Source organism: Rhinolophus hipposideros, assembly GCF_964194185.1.
Source record: "Rhinolophus hipposideros genome assembly, chromosome: 5".
In the NCBI taxonomy this organism is placed as follows: domain Eukaryota; kingdom Metazoa; phylum Chordata; class Mammalia; order Chiroptera; family Rhinolophidae; genus Rhinolophus; species Rhinolophus hipposideros.
The window spans coordinates 78,214,804-78,237,573 of record NC_138051.1 but is presented as its reverse complement, the minus strand read 5'-3'; the positions used below and the strand labels follow the sequence as shown (position 1 = coordinate 78,237,573).

Sequence of the window (22,770 nt, the reverse complement as noted above, 5' to 3'; positions counted from 1 at the left end):
TGCTATATGTTCTGGGGGAGAGGGCGAGGGTTAATCTGATGAAAGGAACTGGGAACAGGGATGGAGTGCTGAAGAAAAAAGTACTAAGTAAGGAGAAAGAAATAAGCAAGGAGGAATGGAATAGCAAGAAATGGAAGGATGGGGAAAGGGACATGAAATTCAGAGAGAAAACAATAAAGATGGGCCAGGGAAGAAAGAGGAAAATGCTCTGGTATGTAATCCTTGTCTTTTTTTTCTTTTTCTTTTTCTTTTTTTAGGCATATTAGCTTGGATTACTGTGAATTTTCTGACAGGTAATACATTCTCAAGTCTATCCTATGGCCTTGATTGGGTTTCACACATAATCAGAGAGCAAAAATACCTTTTGTTCCTGTATTTTCCTGTATTGTTCTTTCCTTTTCTTATAAACAAAAAACAAAAAAGGAAAGACAGGAAGTTAATGTTTATAACTGGTCTTCAAGTCCTCCGCTGCAGCAAGAGTCCTTCTAGGTTAGTGTTCACCTTCAGCGTCTGGGGGCCAGGCCCTGGAGTAGGCATAGAAGTCCTCCAGAACAAGAGAGAAATTGCAGACAGAAGAGTGCTAGGCTGTCCAGGAAGCAGATGTTCAGAACTGGCTTTCATTCACAGGTCAGCTGCATAGCCACAGCCAGGAGACTGTGGGGACCCTGGACCTGGGGGGGGCCTCCACCCAAATCACATTCCTGCCCCAGTTTCAGGTGAGTCATGCTCATGAAGGTTTGGTTAGCACTCGCTAGGCAGGCATATCATGGTGTTAAGAAAGTGGTACCCTATTTTCAGACAGCAGCTCCACCACAAATAGGCTGAGTAGAGGCAGTTAAAGACGGAGTGAACTTCCCTTTGCCACTGTTCAGAGTCTCTTTGATTCGTCAAGCCTTGTGAGATTAGCAGTTTAATTTGTCTCCTTCATCTCTAACTCTTTTTGGTGGGGGGACAGGGATGGTAGTGATAACATCTTTAGATATTCTCAGATCCTGAATAGTCTTTTTGCTTTTTCTGATTTTCAGAAAACCCTGGAACAAACCCCTAGGGGCTACCTCACTTCCTTTGAGATGTTTAACAGCACTTATAAGCTCTATACCTATAGGTGAGGAGGGGCACAAGGAGGAATAATAATATTTCACGTGGTATGATTCCCCTAACTTTTCAAAGCATTTTCACATCTATTATTGTATCTGACCAGCCTTACGTAGTCTTTGCCAGTTCCCAAAGGCCTATTAACTGAAACCCAAGCCACTTACCAACGGCCAAGGGACCCAAGGATTTCTCTGTTGTTGGCCTCAAAAGTATATAACTTAGTCAAAAGGTTTCTCCAGAAAGAGGTCACTCAGAAAAGGTTCAGCCAAAGCTCTGTGCCAACTCCACTGAGCTTGCCCTCAGATATTGAAAATCCAGCCTAGAATTTGATCCCCGTGGCGCTGGCAGCTAAAATAATGAGAGCTTTTCTGGGGATGGTTCCCAGGATAGGACCCTAGGAAGCGTCACTATCGCTGGCCTTTAAATTGCCGCTGTGGAAAGTTCTTACTGCATGGCCTTGATCTAAACTGCAGAAATTACCACTTGTCCTCTATACTAGATGAACAGGTCACAGAGAACAAGGTTTTCCTCCCTCTAGAGGGAGACAGAAATCATGTTACTTTTGAAAGAGGTAACTTGAAGCTGGAGAACTTCAGGCCCAGCATGAAATTAGTCAATCCTGTATTTTACAGTTACTTGGGATTTGGATTGAAAGCTGCAAGACTGGCAACCCTGGGAGCCCTGGAAACGGAAGGTTCGTCTGGGTACCCGTGCTGGTTGGGGTATGGTGAGAGTGACATCAGTACTCAGCTTGCCTTTTCCCTTCCCTGGCAGTGATTCTATGGAGGAAAGAGTCACGCTGAATTAGGAAGTATATGTTATACAATGGACATAATAGCAGCAAATTCCTTTTCTCCTTTATAAGTTCAGAAGTCTTAGTATACAACACTAGCCATTTCTCGAATGAGGTCTGTTTGTATAGGGGGAAAAGCCTGTGGCCAGGAGACTGAGGTATCTGCAGAAATTCAGGGCTCAAATAGTGAATTTCAATTTGGCAGAACCTTGCTCAAGCCCTTAGCTTTATGTAGGAGATGCAGGAAGCAGCAAGGTCCACTTGCAAAGTGGTATAGCTGAGCAACTCGTTTTACCTCTTCACAGGTGGTGCAAGGGTTAAGAGCTCAGCTTTTGAGGTCAGGCAGAACTGGGTTCAGTTTGTTTTGTGATTTGGGGCAGGTTAGCTAACGCTTCCATGCCCCTTTTCTCACCTTAACTAAGATTTTGCGTTTAATGCACTTTGTATGGTGCCTAGCTCACAGTAAGCTATTATTGGGATGATTGTATAGCATGTCAGAGTTTATTAAAACATCAAGTGTATTTCACTTAAGCCTCACAACAACCAATGGAAAAGTAGAACGGTATTTTTCCCCCATTTTAGAAAGGAGAGAACTTATTCCATCGTAGGAAATTGGATTTCTCTGAGATGTGATGAAAGCCATGGACCCCTCCACTAAATATACACATGCTCCAAAATTTGTCTGTAGTTTCAAAGGGTTCACAAAGCCCATCTATGAACTCTGTTAAGAATTGCTGTCATAGGATGTAGTTGTGGAACTAATTTCATCATTTTAAGGCCCAGCCACCTTGGTGATTCCTTTCAACCTTACTGGCTTCTTGCTTGCCTTCTTCCCTCTCACATCCTTGCCTCTTACTTTGTGGTCTGTTTTTTTTCCAGGGATTGATGGATACACTTTTCGCAGTGCCTGTCTACCAAGGTGGTTAGAAGCAGAGTGGATTTTTGGGGGTGTGAAATACCAGTATGGTGGCAACCAAGAAGGCAAGTGATGTCCTTTCACTGGTTGACATTCTTTTTACAGTAGAAGTTGGGGAAAGTCCCATGGGAAACTTTTTCCAGAGCACAAGAGAAGCTTGTCATGTTGCAGGGACTCATTCCAAATAGATCTTGGTATGCCTCCAAGGAATAATGTGAAAGGACAGCGGACAAAGCAGCCGCCACTATATCCTGCTCTTTCCCTGGCCAAGTATTGTGGGTCCATTCTTATCTGCATTAAGGGGCTCTGCCTTCAGCAGGGTGGAACTGTTTCAGGTTCAGTTAATGTTTAGCTATCTGTAATAAAACTTAAAATTGAGATGATAGGAACAGTAATTCACTTCAAGTATTATAAAAGGCACAGACCTTAAAATTAAAGAAAAAACTTGATTTTTTCCAGTAAGGGAAACAGGCAAGCCTTCTGGCTACTTCAGCTCAAGGTTGGCTGTGGCTGGTTTTTTCGAACACAGGTTCGGGAGTGGAGCTGCCAGAGCAGCAGGTCCCTTTGCTCCGGAGCTGTGAGGCTGTGGAAGTTTGCTCGTCTTAGGGAGCCCTTTGTCCTGAGCCTCAGCCTCTGCTTTCCTCAGCCCCCGGCTCTTTCCTCTTTGGCTGCAGCCGCACATAGCGGTCCCTTCCCCTGTCATTTTTCTCACGTTGCTCCTATGCTCTTTTGCCCTGGCAGGGGAGGTGGGCTTTGAGCCCTGCTACACTGAAGTGCTGAGGGTGGTCCGAGGAAAACTTCACCAGCCAGATGAGATCCACAGAAGCTCCTTCTACGCTTTCTCTTACTATTATGATCGAGCTGTTGACACAGACATGATTGGTAAGTTCACTCCAGGTGTCAGTCCAGAGAGGAAACCCTGCAGGGCTGCGGTGGGAGAGGGTGATGGAGAAGGAAAGGGGGGAAGGGGGAGGGAGAGAGAGAGGAAGAAGGATAGTGAGAGGGAGAGGGAGTACCTGAAGTGTTTCGTCAGAGGTGATCTCACTCCTCTCTTCAGTGTTGGTTGTTGAGTGACACTACTTACTCAAATAGAAGGGTGAATATGACTGAGAATCTTTTGGAGCTAGAAAATGGTCTTAAAAATGTACACGAAGTCTTCTTTTTTAAACTTTTTTATTTAGGTACAATTGACATGAAACGCACAAAATCTATTTTTTATTAAAGTACAGTTGACCTATATTAGTTTCAGGTGAACAACATAGTGATTCAACATTTATGTACCTTACAAAGTGATCTCCACAATAAGTCTAGTAACCATCTATACAAAGTTATGATATTGTTGACTATATTCCCTATGCTGTGCATTATATCCTCTCACCTGTTTATTTTATAACTGGAATTTTGTGCCTCTTATTCTCCTTCAGTTTTTACCCATCCCCCACCCCTCTCTCCTGGCGACATCAGTTTGTTCCTTGTATCTGTGAGTCTGTTTTGTTTTGCTTTTTAGATTCCATATATAAGTGAAATCATATTGTATTTGTCCTTCTCTGTCTTACTTATTTCACTTAGCATAAAAATGTACATATTTAAAGTGTACAGTTTGCTAAGTTTTGACATACATATTCACCCATGAAACCATCACCAAGTTCAATATTAAAAAACATCCATCACTCCAGAGTTTCTTCTCCTTTATAACTATTTTTTTCCCCTTCTTCCGCCTCCCCCACTCCTCCAGTTCAAGCCGTTGTTTCTCAGTCTAGTTGTGTAGGACACAGCTCCCTGCCCATGCTGGTTTATGAGCCTTGCGCCCCCCCTCTCCCCCTACCCCCCGCATGGCGCTCCAACCACCTGAGACACCAGGCCAGCCCTATAACTGGTTTTTTTTTCAATATCACAACAGTAGTGCTTCTGTTTAGCTGTGAGAATGTATGTGTGTGATCTGTCATGGCCTGAGATATGGATTAATTTCCTATATTTTAATGTGTTTTTTAATTGGGTCAAATTTTTTATTGTGGTTAATACATAAAATAGATTATAAGTAAACAGACTGCATAGATTATATTGTATGAACATGTCATGTTTATCCAATTTTCTAATGTTGACAATTTTATTTCCTGTTTTTCTTTATTACAAATATCATTAGGATGAATTTTGTTTCTTTGAAAGGTTTTTGACATCAGCTACTGTTCTATTTCATTTCAGATTATGAAAAGGGAGGTGTTTTAAAAGTTGAAGATTTTGAAAGAAAAGCTAGGGAAGGTAAGTGTCAGTGGCGGCCCTTGAAGGCGAGTTGTGAGGCTGTGCCTGCCAACTCCAGTGACCTTAAAGGGACGAACGTGCCAGTCAGCAGAAAGGCCCTCAGAAGGCCGGTTTGCTGTCTTTGCCAGGAGTTAAACACACTAGGTGGCATAGAAAAATATGAGAGTACAAGAGGAAATAGTGAAAGCCTGTTCTTCTTTCTACATTTCTTCTTTAAAAATAAAAAATTGGAGTAGTGTTACCAGTGTCAGTGAAACACTGAGCACCAAAATATGTGGGAAGTAGCCACAGAGGCTTCCATGAGAGAGTCCATTGAAAGTATAAATAAATGATCTTAACCAGTGGCCCCAAAGTAGGGCTAACTGGTATTTCCTTGCCTTCTGGGCCTCAGCACTAATAATACATGAAGGACTTGGTTGAATTAAGCCCCAACAATAGTTCATAGAAATTTATCAAATAATCTAGGGCCCATGTAAATTTGAGTAAAATATAACATCAGAAATGTGCAAGTTCTTAAGAAGCTGCGTGCAGTCTTGTAGACGCTGTCAGTGCACAGTTCTAGCCTCCAAGACTCCTAGGCATGAACCAAATGGAGACGTCTGCTTTACTTATTCTAAGTCTATATTTAGAGAAAATTACACACCCCTCAGTAGGCTGCAAACTTGAATTCCTCTCTTCACTCTCTCCACTTCAGTGTGTGACAGCTTGGAAAACTTCACATCAGGCAGTCCTTTCCTGTGCATGGATCTCAGTTATATCACAGCCTTGTTGAAGGATGGCTTTGGCTTTGCAGACAGCACCGTCTTACAGGTAAGAGACTGAGCAGAGGAGTCTCATAACAGGTTTCTTATTTGGGAGTTGGGAAGAAAGAGTTCAGAACTTGTTTAGTAATCAGAGTGGCTCTGGATGGCATTGGGAGGATTTCTCTGCAGGCTGTGAACAAGCTGTGCGGGGCACTGTGAATGTGGGCAATGACCTTGCTGCAGTGGCAGCTTCTGAGTATATCAGGCGCCTATCCCAGCAGTCACAGAGCAGATAGGCTTACAGCCCAAATTAAGAGGCCCAAGTTGCATGGATTATTAAATCAATTTCAAAATGCAGGGCGAGAAGCAAAGGGAAAGAAATGGGACAGGTGAACACACAGGAAAGGGTCCAAGCAGGTTGGAAGTGCCACACTCCCTGGGTCCTCCTGCTGCCAGTCGTGTGCTTACAAGGACTAGAACTGAAGTTTAATCAAGGAGGCAGAAGGACAGAAGGGACCGGGAGCAGGCACTTTGTCCGGTAGCATTAGCTCATTCATTAGCCCATGAGATGGTTTTATGTAGCAGAGGACATGAGGGACCAGAAGGGTGTCACCAGTAAGTGGCTTAAGACCTTGTGAATATTGAATGCCTTGTATATACGTAATATGTCATGTATATTTTATATATATTTTATATGTGCCTTGTGTATTTAGTGCTTCTTGATCTTGGGTCCCTCTTTGTCGTCCTCTGTCCATGTTTCAGAACACGCAGGCTCAACCTTATTTGTCGTAACTTATTTATTCTAAACACATCTTACGTTTCACCCATCCCATTTATTTTCTTCTATACCTTGAGTAATTGTACATTATGGTTATGTTGAAAGAAGGTCCAGCCTAAGAAAAAGTCTTATGAGAGTTTATTTGAGCCAAGTGAGGACAATTGCCAGGAAGCAAAATCTCAGTGGATTGAGAAAATGCTCTGGAGAATGGCAGTTCTGCAGTTTATTTTATACATTAGATCCATATATTAGAAGGAGATGTAGGGGGGGCTTTTGTACACAGAATCCATTGGTAGTAGATAAAGGGGGTGGGAGAAAGCCAAGTGGGGAAACCTCTGAGATTGGATACAAAGCAAAACAGAGAGACACATAGTTCTTTTACATCGATGGGTACAGGACAGTTAACATTTACAGCATGGAGATGGTGTGTGGGCAAAAAGATGACAATGTGGTCTGTGCTCTGGTGCTGGTGGCTGTGCCTTCAAGGGGTCTGGAAAAGAAAACTACTGACATTTCAAAGGCATTTTATCTTAGATGCACAACAACAGTAGACAATTTCAAAGGTAAAGATTGACCTTTGTCAAGGAAGCTACAGGCCCAGGACATGACTAATCATCGTGACTGCTTTTAATTAGGAATTTTTACATTCCGACAATCCTGTGGTTATTTTCATTCTCTGAGTTGTAAAGCCCACTGTGCGGGCCTCCCCTAAGCTTGTCAGGTTTAGTGTGTGGCCCGTTTTTCATCCAGTTACAAAGATAGTTAAGATGTTATCTTTGTCCTCGAATAGCATGTAGTCTGTTAGAGGAGATGGCACAAAGCAACTTTGAACTTTGGGTCAAGTAAGTAGACTGTACTTTTTGTTTTTGAGCCTCCTCCCCACCTTCCGTTGTGCCACTTCCCCTTCCTGTTTCCTCAGTTCTAGATGAGTTTATGTTACCCCATTTCTTGTGTGATGCAGATTTCATAAACTCTTTTGTACTAAGGTATTTGGACTTCATGTGTTTCATATGTCAAGAACATCAGCACTTAAAGAGCTTAAGACAGAAGAGTTGTTTGCCAGTAGATGAGTATAGCGTAGAATTTAAGCATGTGCTTTGTTGGCTTTTCTCTGAAGCACTTCCAAGGAACCCCTAGGATTCTGAAGAAAACAATTTGAGAAACACTAATTGAATCACCTTGTTATGTAGTTGAAGTCGCATCCAAACTTTTGCCCAAGCTCACTGACCTAATTGAGGTTCAACCTGGCCTAGAATGCCTTACGTGCCTTGGTTGGTTATTAGTGCTTAAAAAGATGCAGTTACTTGCAAAGTATGAATTGAGAAGCTTAGTGTGTCCTTTCCTACCTCTTAATCTACTCCCACTCCTGTTATAGTTTCGGGATTAGGGAGAGAGTTCAGAAGGTCCTGTCTGAGATCACTTCCTGGGCAGGAAGATTCAGGGATCAGATTAGCAGGTGTAGGGGCAGTACTGGGGACAGCGTAGTGGGGAACCTCCAAACACTGGCAACTCCCAACTTTGCCTTGCTTTGGTCACGTGGATGATCTTCGCCTGTGTCATGTTTGCTAGAGTTGAAAATTCAGTGAAAATGTGGTGACTTTTTTTTCTCTCCTCCCCAACAGCTCACAAAGAAAGTGAACAATATAGAGACAGGCTGGGCCTTGGGGGCCACTTTTCACCTGCTGCAGTCTCTGGGCATCTCCCACTGAGGGCATGCCCTTCCTCTGAGACCTGCATTTGCCAACAACCTGTTTAAAAGAAGGAGAGAAGACTCCCGTCATGTTCTGAGGTAGTCTGGAAATGGTCTGGATTGAAACCCAGCAGCTATCTTCATCAGGAGGAAGGGGCTTTTGTAGACTGCACTTGCCTTTAAGTCTAGTGATTACTTTTACACATCTGGTATGAACTGTCACCTAACCATTCTGCTTGCACAGCTGGTACCAGAGTCTAAATCTTTGAGATTGCTTGTGTGTCACAGAGCCAAAAGGAACAGCTTTGGAACTCAACCTTGGAGAACCCAGGGACAGGTCCCTGGGAACCAAAGAAAAATTTCATTTCAACCCTTTGAGTGCCTCATTCCTTTGAACACTTTTTTTTTCCTCTTACATGCTAACCTCAGCTGACTGATTGCAATCCCATGACCTGTCAACACCAGTATTTTTTCCCTCCCTGCACATTGCCCTGTCCCACCCTTATTTCTACCGCTCCCCCCTCCCAGCAAAGAAAGAGAAAAATACTCAGTTTTGTTTTCCATGTGTAATTCAAGGGATGGGAAAAGAGGTACTATATCTGAAGTTGCGATCCTGCTTTGTGCTAGCTCCAGTCAGCCATCTAAGAGCCACCCTCACTCTTAGCAGGATGGAGACCAACTCCTACTGCGCAGATCCCAGCCTTAAGAAAAGAGGCCATCCAATCTCTAAGGCCATGTTTTGGGATGGAGTGGCTGCCTTGTATAAACCACCTTCTTTTAATCAACTTTTTATAAGTCAACTGGAATTAATGAACATGTCCAACCTCATAGGAGTATGTGTGTTTTCAGTGCCAGTACTTCCTTCCTGGCTAATGTGTTTGTCATCCTAAACTTATTTTCTGTGTATTACTAAGAAACACATCTGCACCCTAATTTTTGTTCTGTGGTGAGAGGCCTGTGGCTGTGCTATTTAAGGATCTAAATTTGGGTTAAGCTCCTTTCAGTTTGCCCTTTTATTCTCTCCATTTATAACAGTATCTCTTCCTACTGACCATTTTTGCTAACATCCTTTAAATTATATATCTAGCTCCACGGGCTCTGACACCTTTCTGAGGATAACCTAACATTTGATTTGGTTGGCCATTTTAGCCCACAACAGTACTGTGGAATCTGAGTGCTGTGAGCTCATTTTGTGAATTATTTTCCCTACAAGTCATTATCTTGTACTTCCCCACTTCACCGTCATCTGCTTCTTGTCTACCCACTCCAGTGCTCTGGGATTTGAAAGACCTTTCTGTTGCTGGCTCATTGGCCTTGGCTCTTTACCGCCACTTCTTTCCAGCAGTTTGTACCTCCCAAACTTGGAGCTTTCCCAGACTTTCAGCGCTCTCACAAAAGATGTTCAATGTGTGGCCCTCACACCAGTTCCTAGGGAATCTTATTTTTCAGTTATTCTCCTGAGGCAGTAACTATTTAACATCTGATGTGCAAGCAAATGGGCAGATTTCTATATTCTCATCCCCCAAGTTTTAGTTGTTTTTAATTCAGTGTGAAATTTCTTCAGATTCTTCACACTGGCCTTTTATTATACTGAGGTCACCTTTAGACTGTATTTCCCCGAAAATAAGACCTACTCGGACCATCAGCTCTAATGCATCTTTTGGAGCAAAACTTAATATAAGACCCGGTCTTATTTTACTATAAGTCTTATATTAATTTTTGCTCCAAAAGAAGCATTAGAGCTGATGGTCCGGCTAGGTCTTATTTTCGGGGAAATAGATAGTAGAATCTTTAGAGTTGAAAAGAACCCAAAGATATAATCCAGTCTTCCAGTGCAGAATTCCCTTAACATTTCTAACTGGTTATCATTCAGCTTTGGATTAGGTGTGTTTGCAGACGAATCATTCCATCTGGGACTGCACTGATGTTAAAACTTTTATGTTGAACCGAAATCTTCTGTCTGCTCTAATCCCTCCTTCTGCAGCCTTTGTCTTTTGAAGAAAATTCCTCCCAAGTTCTTTGTGGTCTCTTCTTTAACATACCACATGGCTTCTGGATCCTTTCCCATTTTCATCAAAAAGCTGGGTGCTAGAACCAGTCATACGCTAAATGCTGTTCCACTTATTAGGGAGAGACCATTTCCTCTAGTAGAAACCAAGTAGTTTTCCCAAGAGGTAAACTATTTATTAAAGACTCCTCCAGCTTGATGGGTCCAGAGGGAAAATTCCCTGGTCTTTGTTAGAGCTTGTCTCTGAAGCTTTTCTTTTTATAAACAGGGGCCGTATTCAGACTCCTTTGGTCATCCGATTATCTCCAGAACTCTTCAGTAGACGCATTAACTTCAAAAATGTATCTACATATATCCGGATAATCTTGATTAGAACTTCTGGAGCATTAACCAGTTTATCCATTTTAGGAGCAATTTGGAATAAGAATTTTTATTTCTTAGGAAAAAATGACTTGTCTATAATGTCCTTTCTGCCCCTTAGTGTACCTTTTGGGCTTTATTAAGGAATCCTATTGAGTCTAAATTGCTGGTTAAGTTTCTTTTCTGTAAAAGTGTTCATGTATTTCAAATACTAAGGACATGGCCTGGCACACAATGGATACTGTTTATCATCATCATCATCATCATCATACAAAGAACATCCTACGTGGATTATCGAGGTCCTTGCAAGGTGTGCCTTAAAATTCTTCAATCTTGCCTGATTTTATTTGCATACTTTTGGAGAGTCCGTGTTCTCACTTGGGCTCCCTTTCCACTTTTTGTGAAAGACCTTGTTTCCTTACAGTGACCTTCTAGATTCTCCTAGTAGTCACACAGCGTTTCACAGTAGTTGCCATCTTGCCTTCTGAGTACATTTTCCCTGAAATTCCAGGAATGTTTGTGACACTGTCATTTTTTACTCTAGTATCTTATGAATTTCCCACATTTGCCTGAAAAGCTCCCCTGTAGTAACATTTCTCATTCCTTCAAAAGCTGTTCCCAAGAATAGCTCAGCTTGGTTCCAATGCAGACTGTTTCTTCTCATTTCACCTTCAAATCAGACATTTGGGCGAATGTTCTTTACAGTATACAAATCTAATGGATCCAAAAATCTCTTCAAGAGGCATCAGTGGGACTGTGAGGTGAGCTCTTCAAAAACCCACAGCAAACCCCCCCCCCTTCAGCCACCAGTCTGCAACCAAATATGAATAGATTCTGCTGCTAATCAACTTTTCCCGTCTGACCTGGTTCCTGAGGTCTTCAAACCTGTGCGATGAAATTATTTATTGTTTTATTACTGAACAGACATTGGTGTTCCAGAGAAGAGCATAAATAAAATGGAGATCTGGTGCTGTGATACGGAAGTAATAACTAGGATTAATAACATTTGGTTTTCTTTTCAGAAAGTCCAGTGCACCTACAACAAAGGTTAAACAATTTGTTTAATTTGCATTCTAATGTTAGAATTGCTGTTTCAAAATTAATAAAAATGCATCACGTATTTCTTTATCAAAAAACAATTATGTAAATTTATGATCAGCATTAAAAAATTATATAAATCTCTTTAGAAAGGATTAACAAGTGAAAATGAATGAGACAGCACCTTAGTGATTTTTGTTTTAGTAATAAAAAGCTCTTTTCAACAAAATTATAATAGTCTTCCTTTGGAGTCTTTTCTTGGCTTGGTTTATAACCCCTCCTCACAGCAAATGATTCCTCTACTTACGGAGCCTGTGGAACCCAAATAAGGAAGAGACTGGAGAATTCTAATGGAACGTAAATTTATTAAATTAGATCTTGAAACTATGTGGTGGTCTTGGAAAAGGATGTTCATTTTTCATCAACATAATCTCCAGAAGAGAAGCACTCACTTGCTTGCAAAGGCCATAATCTGTTCCTAGAAGAAAATGAAACAAAGTGGTACTCTGACACGGTAGGGTATGATGATGGGTGAAGAAAATATTTTAAAATATCCCAAGTGATTAAAGCAAAAACTTAGCAATGTCCCAGAAAGACAGTCTTCCCAAGAATCCCTCCAAAGTGTTATTAAATGGTTGTTTCTCAGCGAAACATTGGCCCCGCAGCAAAAGGAGTTTACACATCTTTATCTCTAAACGCCCCGATCCACTACTGTATGCACCTCCTTATACTGGATAAAGTTACTACTTAGATGGGCCCTGCCACCAAGCCCAGCAAGGACTTTTTTGCTCATAACCACTGGGGAAGGTATTTAGGTAAAGATAATTTTACAGCCAAGAAAATTAATTCAAAGAAATTAAAAGTCATTGGCAAAGTCCCTCCTCAGTGAGCGACCTCTTACTTTGAGTGGAGATATTGCATTTGTGGCCTGCAAGCCCCACGTCCTGAGCAGCACAAGCGGAGTGGCACTGGTGGAATACAGCCTTTTCAGGAGGTCGGTGGCAGCCAGAAGAGCAGTGTTGTGACGCTGCCGGTCTGTTTCATAACATGTGAGGTGGCTCATGGAGCCTGGAGGAAAGAGGAAGGTTAAAGCCTTAATCCAGCAGTGAGGTGTCCACATCTGGCTACTCAGGCATTTTGGGGTCTTGATGTTCCGTAAAGACATGACCTCTGGATACTTCTCGAAGGTACCTGAATCCTTACCTAAGTCTTTCCCATTGAAGGCTGCAGTACTGAGGTGATGGACCAAGCTGGCGATATCCCCAAAGCCCATGTTGACACCTTGTCCTGCGAGTGGATGGACTCTGTGGGCCGCATCCCTGAGAAGAAAGCTGAGTTCAGGTGTGGCATCCAGCCGCCGAGTGAGGAAGGAGCAGCCCTGTCGTTTTCTTACCCGATGAGCGCCAGCCGAGGCCGGACATACTCAGCAGCATGTCCCAACCCAAGAGGAAACAGCACTCGGCTTTTGGTGTCCACCCCGGCGATGCTTGGGGGCAGCTGGCGAGCCGAGGCCTTGGTCGGCTTCAGAAAGGCGACTGCGTAGTGCAGCATGGTGCTGGCCGAGTCGATGAAGTCCGTGTGGTTGGCATCACTCCACTAGGAAGCACCGGCCACAAAACAAAGTGAGATTTCATCAGTGACTAGCAGGGCGTTAGAAAGTCAGCAAGGAAACCCTTTTCATAACTAACGCCAAGGGTAAGGGTACACTAAAATGGTCTGGACCACAGTGACAAGGCCCTCAGATCAATGCAAAACACAGCGTCCCATCACCCCACAGGTTTTAGGATCACGCCACACTGCTCACGAGCTGCGCCTGCCTGCTGAGCTTCCCCTGTCACTAGTCCCACCCTCACTAGCCATGCGCCGGCCTTAACGTTGAACGTCGCTCATTCTACATCCTCCTCCCTCCGCCACTCCCCTCTGCTTAGAATGTCCTCCCACTTCTTTATAAACCTCCCTCCAAATCCTGTGTCTCCTCCTCCTCTATGCTCCCCTAGCATCCTACGCATCTTCTACCACTGTACTGAAACTGTCATTTACGTGTCTCTCTCCTCCCGTGACCATGAGCTTCCTAAAAGCAGGGACTGTCTCACTTGTGTCTCTCCAGACCCTCCTACATAGAAGACACTCCTAATTGTTGCTCAACGATGTGCTGCAAAGGCCTGTGCCAGGAATATATGCTAAATGACCAGACGGGTAGCACCGATCTCAGAAACCACTTCAGTATGTTCAGTTCCTTTCATTCTTGTTGTTACCACACAGCAGTGAAGCTTCACTTCGTCAGTGTAACCTGGTGTAAAGTCAGAAGTGAGGTGGCAGAGTCTGCTGGTTAAAACCAAGGCTTGAGGGCCAGCTGATTTCAGAACCCAGCTTTGCCACTAGTTGTGTGACCTTGGGCAAGTTACCTGTCTCAAAATGAGCATGATAACAATAGCACCTAACTCAAAGGGTCACTAAATTAAATACATAAATACAGGTAAAATGCTTCACCTGTTGAAAAATATTGAATGTCAACTATAAATATACATATATACATACATGTATATATATATATGTGTATCTATATATACACAGTCACGGAATGTAGAGTACAGCATAGGGAATATAGTCGATGGAACTGTAAGAGTTATATACGATGTCAGAGGGGTAGTAAATTGGGGGGCAGGCATTATCACTTTGTGAGAGATGTAAATGTCTATTACATTGTTTCGTACACCGGAAACTAATAAAAAAATTCTTCACCTGTATCTAGCACATAGTAAGTGCTCAATAAATGTTACCAGTTACTACTCTTAGTGAATTTAGATAAATATGGCATTTAAACTCCAAAAATACTGGTGACATATTATCTAAAAGCTGTTATTACTCCAGAAGAACCATTACCATTTGTGGAACACCTACAATATACTACATACATTGCAAGTATTTTATAGTGTCTCATCTTAAAAGTCTAGACTTTTATTATTACTAATTGCTACTATTATTAACCCCTGGGAGGCTGGTGACGGTATTTCCATTTTCCAGGGGATTTACAGCACCAGTGTTGAATCCATGTCTGTCTATAAGGCTTACTCTTAAGCTCCCCTGACCTGTGCTCAGCCCTTCTCCAGAACACTTCTGATGAATCAGGCTTCAGAGGTTCGGGACCCAGTAGAGCTGTCCAAGATCATCCAAGTATTACAGCTTCAAAACAAGGCCAATGCTAACTGCCACTCAGGCCACCGTTTCACTCAGCTTAACAGCAGCCATGACCCTCAGAAGAGCACACAGTTACTGACTCCTCTTGCTCTACATTTCCCTGAATGCCTTCCTCCAGTAATCCCGGTCAAGTTACATTCACAAAGGGGAAGCTGGCTGGTTATTTCTTTTTCCCACTCAAAACCGCCTTCCTGTATGGACCCCTGCAGCACCTCATCAGATGGACAAGCGGATACTCACAAAGGCAGAGTTAATGGCATCCACAAAGTTTTCCTCATCCATGCTGACCAGCTCTGCTGCGTGATCATGGGATGTGGACCAAACCAAGGAACTCAAGGTGTCTGAGAGCTGTCAAAACAACAACAGCAATACTGAGCTAAAACTTGTTCTTGGGAACAAGAACTTGGGAGTTCTTGTTCTCTTACTTTCTAAGGAAAGTAAGAAGGGGAAACAAAGCCAGCCTGGGCATAGTCACTTGAAACCAGAAAATGGCTGAGAGGAAATGAAGTGCTAACAAAGGCCACATGTGTTCAAGTAGACTAGCCAGAAGGACTTCTTACCGGGAGCAGAGCGATGGGTCCAGAGGGAAGAAATCTCTGCCAAGCTACATTGTTTTCTGTAGCCTACAATCAAGAGAAGATTTCTTGTGAGAAGCACACACGTTAAACACGAGCAGGGTCCCCAGATGGTGGCTCAGGGTCTGACCTCCAATAAATGCAGAGTAGCCACAACAGCGGCCTGGTCGTAGTCCCAGCTAACATTCTGGATCCCAGCAGCCTGCCGTACTCCTGAGTTGTGACCATCTGCACCAATCTGCATGAAGACAAGAGCCTGCTAATTCTTACCACCTTTTTATAAATGAAACTGTTCCAGAAGTTGGTCTCTGTCTCCTGAAGTTTCCTCTGGTTCCAACTGCTAGCAAGCCAATCTGTGGCAGGCAACTTTCCAACAGCCAGCCTTACTGACAGCCCCCGCAGGGGTAGCCCTACATATGTGACCCCAGCCTCAGCTAACAGACCATGAGGTACCAGCCATAGGTTAAATTCAGCCAAATTCTCTTGGTATTTGAACTAGAAAGCAGTAAGGCAGGCACTAGAGCTGAACAGTCCTGATGGGAGGCGAGGCATGGCTACCGTGTAAAAGGGGAAGCTCATGAGCAGAGAGAAATGGAAGATGCAAGGAGGTGAGTAACTTACGGGACTCCTGAGGGGGGAAAAACAGCCTCAATTTCTGACACTCTGGTTCCTGTCCCTGTGAAGCCAGCTGTCCTTATTTCGTGACCTAAGATGGTCCAGGAGATTGCTTCCTGTACAGGATTTACAACAAGCCCATCTTAACTTGAGCTGGCTTACGTGGGTACTGGTCCTTATAACCAAGAGCTTTGCCTACAATTAATGTCAATGATAGCTTAGATCTAAAACTGGAAGCCCTAGAATTGAGGATAAGATGTGGATATGCAAGACCCCGGGTGAAATAAGAATCTTCAACTACCAACAATTTGGTCTGGAGGGTGCTGCCGTCACCTAGGGTAATATGAACCCAAGGACTGGAGTCTGCCGTGGGAAATGGATAAGGCCACGTATAGCTGACTGCTTTGCTCCTGTAGAGAACCGTCACTCGGTCTAGGGAAGTGAGGAGAGAAAAACCAAACATTAGAAAGGCTGAGGAAAAGGCCATAACTAAACCTAAAGCTAGGTCCCAGGACATCTGTCTTATCATTTACCCCTAAAGAAAAAAGTAAGATCTAAAAAACCATGTGATCACTGCTCCAGTCTGAGAGCTGATACATGACAACAGCCAAAGGGGTGGATCAGTGTCAAAAGAAAAAATGAAGCTCTCACGAATCATCAGCTTGTACCAGGCACTCTTTCTTCCCCCTTCATGCTCCCACTCCAGTTTTACTCTGCACCTAAATGAGCCCACAAGTGCTTTCAGAGTAAACAGCGTGGGAATACCACAGGCTCAAAGAAGTTCGAGATTTCATAGGCTTTTTCTTCCCACGAAATCATTTTAATGATTCATAAAAATGATATACTCGCTGTCAAAATCTGAACAAAGAAAGGTTTAAAGGGGAGAATCAGTCTCAATACTACTACACTCAGACAAGTACAGTTAAAGCTTTGCCATGTAGCTTTCCAAACAATTTCCTAAGCGTGTATATGCGCGCGCACACACACACACACACACACACACACACACACACAAACTCACATGCACAAATGGGACCGTATGATACTTTTTTTTACCAATATATTATGGGACATATTTCTAAGTGACTAAATATTAGATCTAAAAGCTGCACGGAAGTTCATTACATAGATGAACTTACTATCAAAAAGCATTTAAGTTGCTTCCATGTTTTTTTCTCTCTAGAACAATCCTGAAATAGCTGCAAATCATATATTGGATAAGGAATTTTTATCTAGAATATATAAAGAACTCATGATTCAAAAAGACAAATAATCTAGTTGTAAAATGGACAACAGATCCTGAATAGACTATTCTCCAGACAGAAAAATGGCCAACGAGCACATGAGCAGATGCTCAACATCATTTGTCATCAGCAAAATATAATCAAAAGTACAAGATGCCATTCCCCAGTAAGTAGGATGGCTGTGATTTAAAAAAAGGGGGCCGAGGAAGTATTGGTGAATATATGGAGAAACTGGCCCTTACATATTGGTGGTGGGGAAGTGAAATGGTACGGCTTCTTTGAAAAAGTTTGGCAGCTTATGAAAATGGTAAACATAGTATTCTTATATAGCCACCATTCTACTCCTAAGTATTCACCCAGAAGAAATGAAAACATGTCCATACAAACACTTGTATACACAAATGTTCATAGCATTATTCACGATCTCCAAAAAGTGGAAACAACCCAAATGTACATCAACTGTTGAATGGATAAACAAAATGTGGTACATCCACACAATGGAATACATTTGTCAATAAAAAAGAATGGAGTACTGATACATGAATAAATCTCAAAAATACATTCAGTGAGCGAAATGAGACATAAAAGAATACATATTGTACGATTCTATCTATATGAAATGTCAAGAATAGGGAAATCCCGAAAGACAAAAAGTAGACTAGTGGTGCCAGAGGTTGGGGATGGGAATGGGGACTGATTATGAATGGGCACGAGGTTTCCTTCTGAGGTGACGGAAATGTTCTAAAATACTGTGATGGTGGCACAACTCTATAAATATAATAAAAATCATTGAATTGTACACTTAAAATGGGTGAATTTTAGGTATGTAAATTATACCTGAACATAGCTGTAAAAAAAACAAAAAGAACAACCCTGAGATAAGTATCAGAATGTTTCTTTACGGTGGACATTCAGTATCTGTAAAAGGGATCCTTTCTTCCAGTAAGTCCTAGAATAATTCTACAGCAGTTCACATTCCAGAGAATAAAAGTAAGGCAGAGGCGGCGGTGCCTCACCTGACACAGCCTCCAGCTGCTTAGTGAGAGCGTGCATGATGACATCATTCTCCACTATATAGCCCATGTCATCTAAGTGATCCTTATCGAACATGATCAGAGCCTCTGAGCAGGCGTCCCACACCTGGAACCACAAAGGGAAAGTCTGTATTATAACCCAAGGAAAAGGAAACACTACTCCAATCAGAACCTGAGTTCTGAATTGAAGAAGTGACAGAAGCAGAAAAATTAAAATTTATCAGCGCCTCTGGCGGGACATAGGTGAGAAAATTTCATGGGGATGCTGCCCCCCACCCCACTTCCTTAGACTAAGTGTGAACGTTGTCTGATTCTTCCCACATTCACAGAAAACCTGGAGAATGTGGACTCCAGCATCTTAACACAAGACAGACTAAGATATCTTGCCAAGAGTGACAAAGGAGGCACCTGCATTCGCCGAAAGGCTCTGTACCGCATGTTGCAGATGTGGTCCCAGGCACCAAAACCTATAAAAGAAAGGATCTGTACAGAGACCAGAGATTCCCTCCTGGGGCCCCCCTTTGTTAGGTTAGAGGATGTTTGCAGCGTTCTCCAAAACAGAGAACTACTCTCCACTTCTATCCTATTCAATGCTTAGGAGCTAAGCTACCCTCTTCCCCCATTCAGATTATAGAGCATGAAAAATGACCCAGCTTTCATGATCAAAAGGTCAAATCACATGCAAGTAGGGGAAATAAAACAGGAAACCAAACCCATGTTATTTTTTTCTTTATCATCCTACTGAAGTTACAAACTCTCTGGATAAAGACTGTTTTTTGTTTTTTAACTCCGTGGCACTGAAGAGATTCATTCATTAAGGAAATACTTATAGAGCACCTACAATGTCCCGGATGCAATTCTAGGTCCCGAGCAGAAGGTAGTAGGAAACCAAACAAAGTCCCTACCCTTCTGCAGTTGATATTCTTCTGGCTTACTATTTCTAGTTTATTATTTCTAACAAAAAACAAGTACATAATATACTGTGAGGTAGTGTTATGAAGAAAAATAAAGCAGTGTAAGGAGCTAGAGAGTGATGGAATCATCTAATTTTAGGTAGGGAGCTTCCAGATAGGCTGACCTGAGGGAGTGACTCGGCAGAGACCGAAAGACAGTTTGCTAACAACTGGTTCTGTGTGCACACAGCCACCTGCACCCAAAAATCACATATTATGCAGGCTCCCTAGAGGGCCGACTGCAACTGAAGAAGGTGCTGCTCCTGGGAGTGAATGCTCTTAATGAGTTTTTATCGTTTCAGTTCCACCAATTCATAATGACCCAACATGACAAATGAAGACTGTAAGACAGACCCGCATGTCCCAAGAATGTCTTCTTCAGTCTGGGAGTTGACACATTAACAACTTCAGGGGTCTCATCTTCAACTATGCGCCAGACTACCACCCCACGCTCTTCTCTCCCCGCCCAGTGAGCTCCCTCCTTGCCAGACGCTCTGGTGACTGCCCTATGGGACACACTGGAAAGCTAAGAGGGACAGGAGATTGGTTCTGTGAGAGGATGTTCTACTCACTACTGAGAAGTGTTGCAGAGCCAGGAGAAATGGAGCTGACCCTGTTGCTATAAGTTTCTGGCAATTTCTCCAATACTTTCTTTGGACCTGCTTCTAGCAACAGGATTTTCTTATCATGAAAGTGAATATCATGTCCTAAAATAAAAAAGCAAAATTTTATGTCATTTTAGAAAAATCAGAATGTATTCTTTTTCATTTCCAAAAGCAACAGATTAATTCCTTAGCTTTCAGGATACAAATTGCTTACAGAGCACACAAACAAGAAACACCATGCAGATGCCTAAGCAATAACATAAACATCATTTCAGCCATGAGAACCACCCTGCCCACTACCATAAGGCTTCTCTTAGAGTCCAACCCGCCATTATGCAAAGAAGCATAATGGCAAAACCCCTAACAAGCCAGTAGAACTCCCTAGAAAGAAGAATGAAATAAAAAGGGAAGACTATAGTATTTGGACACCAGGTATTCCCAATCTTCAAAGAGCGGTGAGGACCGCGGGAGCACTGGCACTATTCCCCTAAAGCCTGAGCGCTGTAGGTCTTACGGTCCGTTCCCTGCCTAGAGGAGCCCCAGAGCTCCAGGACAAACTTTTAGTTCTTCAGGGATCCGAAGGGTCAAAAGTGCGAGGGACCGTAGGAGTCCTTCCAGCACGTAGGGAAACACCTGCTCAGGATTATTTAGCTTTGGGCACAGTTAGCAGCAATCAGACGTTGTTGCTTTGGGCTGGGCGGTTTTTTTTAAAAATAGCTTCATTGAAATGTAGTTTGCATACCATAAAATTAACTCATTTAAATCATACACTTTAATGGTTTTTAGTATATTCAGTGTTGTGCAGCCCTCACCACAATACATTTAAAACATTTTTATCACCCCCAGAAGAAAGTCGAACCCATTAGCAGTCACTGTACATTTTCCCCAAATCTTAGCTCTAGACAACCATTCATGTACTTTCTTGTCTCTATACACTTGGTTTTTTTCTGGGCATTTCTCTATACATGAAACCTACTTAGTGTTTTCAAGGTTCAGCCAGGTTGTAACATGTGCCAGTACTTCTTTCCTTTTCATGGCTGAATAATATTTATTGCGTGGAAATAAATACATTTTGTTCACTCATCAGGTGATGGACATTTGGGTTATTTCCACTTTGGGGCTATTACAAATTATCCTATTGTTATTTTGTTTACAAGTTTTTGTGTAAACATATTTTTGGTTATCTTGGATATATTCCTAGGAGTGGAATTGCTGGGTGATAGGGTAACTCTGTGTTTAACATTTTGAAGAATTGTCAAACAGTGTTCCCAAGTGGCTGCACCATTTTACATTACCACCAGCAATATAGGAGTCCAGTTTTTCCACATCCTGGATGATGCTTATTATTGTCTTTCTGTTTATAGTCATCGCAGTGGGTATGAAGTAGTATCTCTCCTGGTTTTGATTTGCATTTCCCTAATGACTAATAATGTTGAACATCCTTTCATGTGCTTATTGGTCATTTGTATTATCTTTTCTGGAGAAATGCCTGGTCAGAACCGTTGCCCATTTTTAAATTGAACCGTTTGTCTTTTTATTATTGAGTTGTAAGAGTTTTTCATATATTCTGGGTACAAGTCCTTATCAGATAAATGATTTGCAAATGTTTTCTCCCATTTTGTGGATTGTCTTCACTTTCTTGATGGTGTCCTTTGGAGCACAAGTTTTAATTTTGATGAAGTCCAACTTATCAATCTTTTAACACTTGTGCTTTTGGTATCATATCTAAGAAATTACCTACCCTCCCCCAGTGCGTGGCAGCACGGCAGCAATTCTGCATAGGAGGATTGGGCCCAGGGACCACGTTCTGCACAGAGAACTGCTTTCTGGTCCAGCACAGCTGACACCTTTCCACGCAATAAATATTATTCAGCCATAAAAAGGAAAGAAGTACTGGCACATGTTACAACCTGGCTGAACCTTGAAAACACTAAGTAGGTTTCATGTATAGAGAAATACCCAGAAAAAAACCAAGTGTATAGAGACAAGAAAGTACATAAATGGTTGTCTAGAGCTAAGATTTGGGGAAAGTGTACAGTGACTGCTAATGGGTTCGACTTTCTTCTGGGGGTGATAAAAATGTTTTAAATGTATTGTGGTGAGGGCTGCACAACACTGTGAATATACTAAAAACCATTAAATTGTATGATTTAAATGAGTTAATTTTATGGTATGCAAACTACATTTCAATGAAGCTATTTTTAAAAAAAACCGCCCAGCCCAAAGCAACAACGTCTGATTGCTGCTAACTGTGCCCAAAGCTAAATAATCCTGAGCAGGTGTTTCCCTTACGTGCTGGAAGGACTCCTACGGTCCCTCCCACTTTTGACCCTTCGGATCCCTGAAGAACTAAAAGTTTGTCCTGGAGCTCTGGGGCTCCTCTAGGCAGGGAACGGACCGTAAGACCTACAGCGCTCAGGCTTTAGGGGAATAGTGCCAGCGCTCCCGCGGTCCTCACCGCTCGTCCATCGCCCCACTCCCCACCATTACTAGCCTGGAGATGCGCTTACCCAAGGCACAGGCCATGGCGGCGCCTACGAGGCCTCCACCCGACACCACCACATCGTACACTGTGTCTGCCGGGGCACCGGCCAACCTCCGGCAGGAGACCAGCGAGACACTCCAGGCAGCTGCGGGTGCAACCCCCGACCGGCTCACCGCCAGCAAGAGCGCCATGCTGCTGACCTGTGCGGGGCCGCCCGCTAGGCCCGCCTTTGGTAGCACTTCCGGAGCAGAGCCCTCCTATCACTTGCCGCCTCAGCTACGCGGCCTCAGAACCGGAAATACAACGTGCAAAGAGGATAGGCCAATCAGAAAACGAGCCGTGCTTCTTTAGACGGGATGGACTGCAGGCTTGGTGGAAAGG

At 42.8% G+C, this 22,770-nt stretch overlaps 2 protein-coding genes across 11 annotated transcripts in view; one reads left to right on the top strand and one right to left on the bottom strand.

The window, feature by feature from the left end:
- The window catches only part of ENTPD5 (ectonucleoside triphosphate diphosphohydrolase 5 (inactive)), a 36,501-nt gene extending 22,074 nt beyond the window's left edge, over window positions 1-14,427 (top strand). For 7 of the 9 annotated variants that reach the window (XM_081049033.1, XM_081049031.1, XM_081049037.1 and 4 more), the window contains 9 exons: window positions 258-293; window positions 628-716; window positions 1,026-1,105; window positions 1,728-1,789; window positions 2,768-2,869; window positions 3,546-3,686; window positions 5,007-5,063; window positions 5,758-5,873; window positions 8,207-8,806. In XM_081049033.1, the coding sequence (XP_080905159.1) occupies window positions 258-293; window positions 628-716; window positions 1,026-1,105; window positions 1,728-1,789; window positions 2,768-2,869; window positions 3,546-3,686; window positions 5,007-5,063; window positions 5,758-5,873; window positions 8,207-8,293 (770 nt within the window). In that variant the 3' untranslated portion in view covers window positions 8,294-8,806. Of the gene's footprint in view, window positions 1-257; window positions 294-627; window positions 717-1,025; window positions 1,106-1,727; window positions 1,790-2,767; window positions 2,870-3,545; window positions 3,687-5,006; window positions 5,064-5,757; window positions 5,874-8,206; window positions 8,807-12,903 lie in introns of those variants that run through there. The other 2 variants (XR_013993391.1, XR_013993392.1) reach the window with 2 other exon arrangements.
- On the bottom strand, window positions 11,528-22,623 carry COQ6 (coenzyme Q6, monooxygenase). Of its 2 annotated transcripts, none has more exons than XM_081049026.1 (12): window positions 22,415-22,617; window positions 19,872-20,006; window positions 18,755-18,813; window positions 18,329-18,452; window positions 16,370-16,500; window positions 15,584-15,691; window positions 15,439-15,501; window positions 15,119-15,226; window positions 13,074-13,276; window positions 12,884-12,999; window positions 12,582-12,748; window positions 11,528-12,158 (listed from the first exon to the last, which is right to left on the bottom strand). In XM_081049026.1, the coding sequence occupies exons 1-12, from the start codon at window positions 22,578-22,580 to the stop codon at window positions 12,129-12,131; spliced, it is 1,410 nt and encodes a 469-aa protein (XP_080905152.1). In that variant the 5' UTR covers window positions 22,581-22,617; the 3' UTR covers window positions 11,528-12,128. The 2 variants fall into 2 exon arrangements, with proteins under 2 accessions (XP_080905152.1, XP_080905151.1); XM_081049025.1 differs by having other exon boundaries at window positions 12,001-12,158; window positions 12,884-13,011; window positions 22,415-22,623.
- Between the last annotated feature and the right edge of the window lie 147 nt (window positions 22,624-22,770).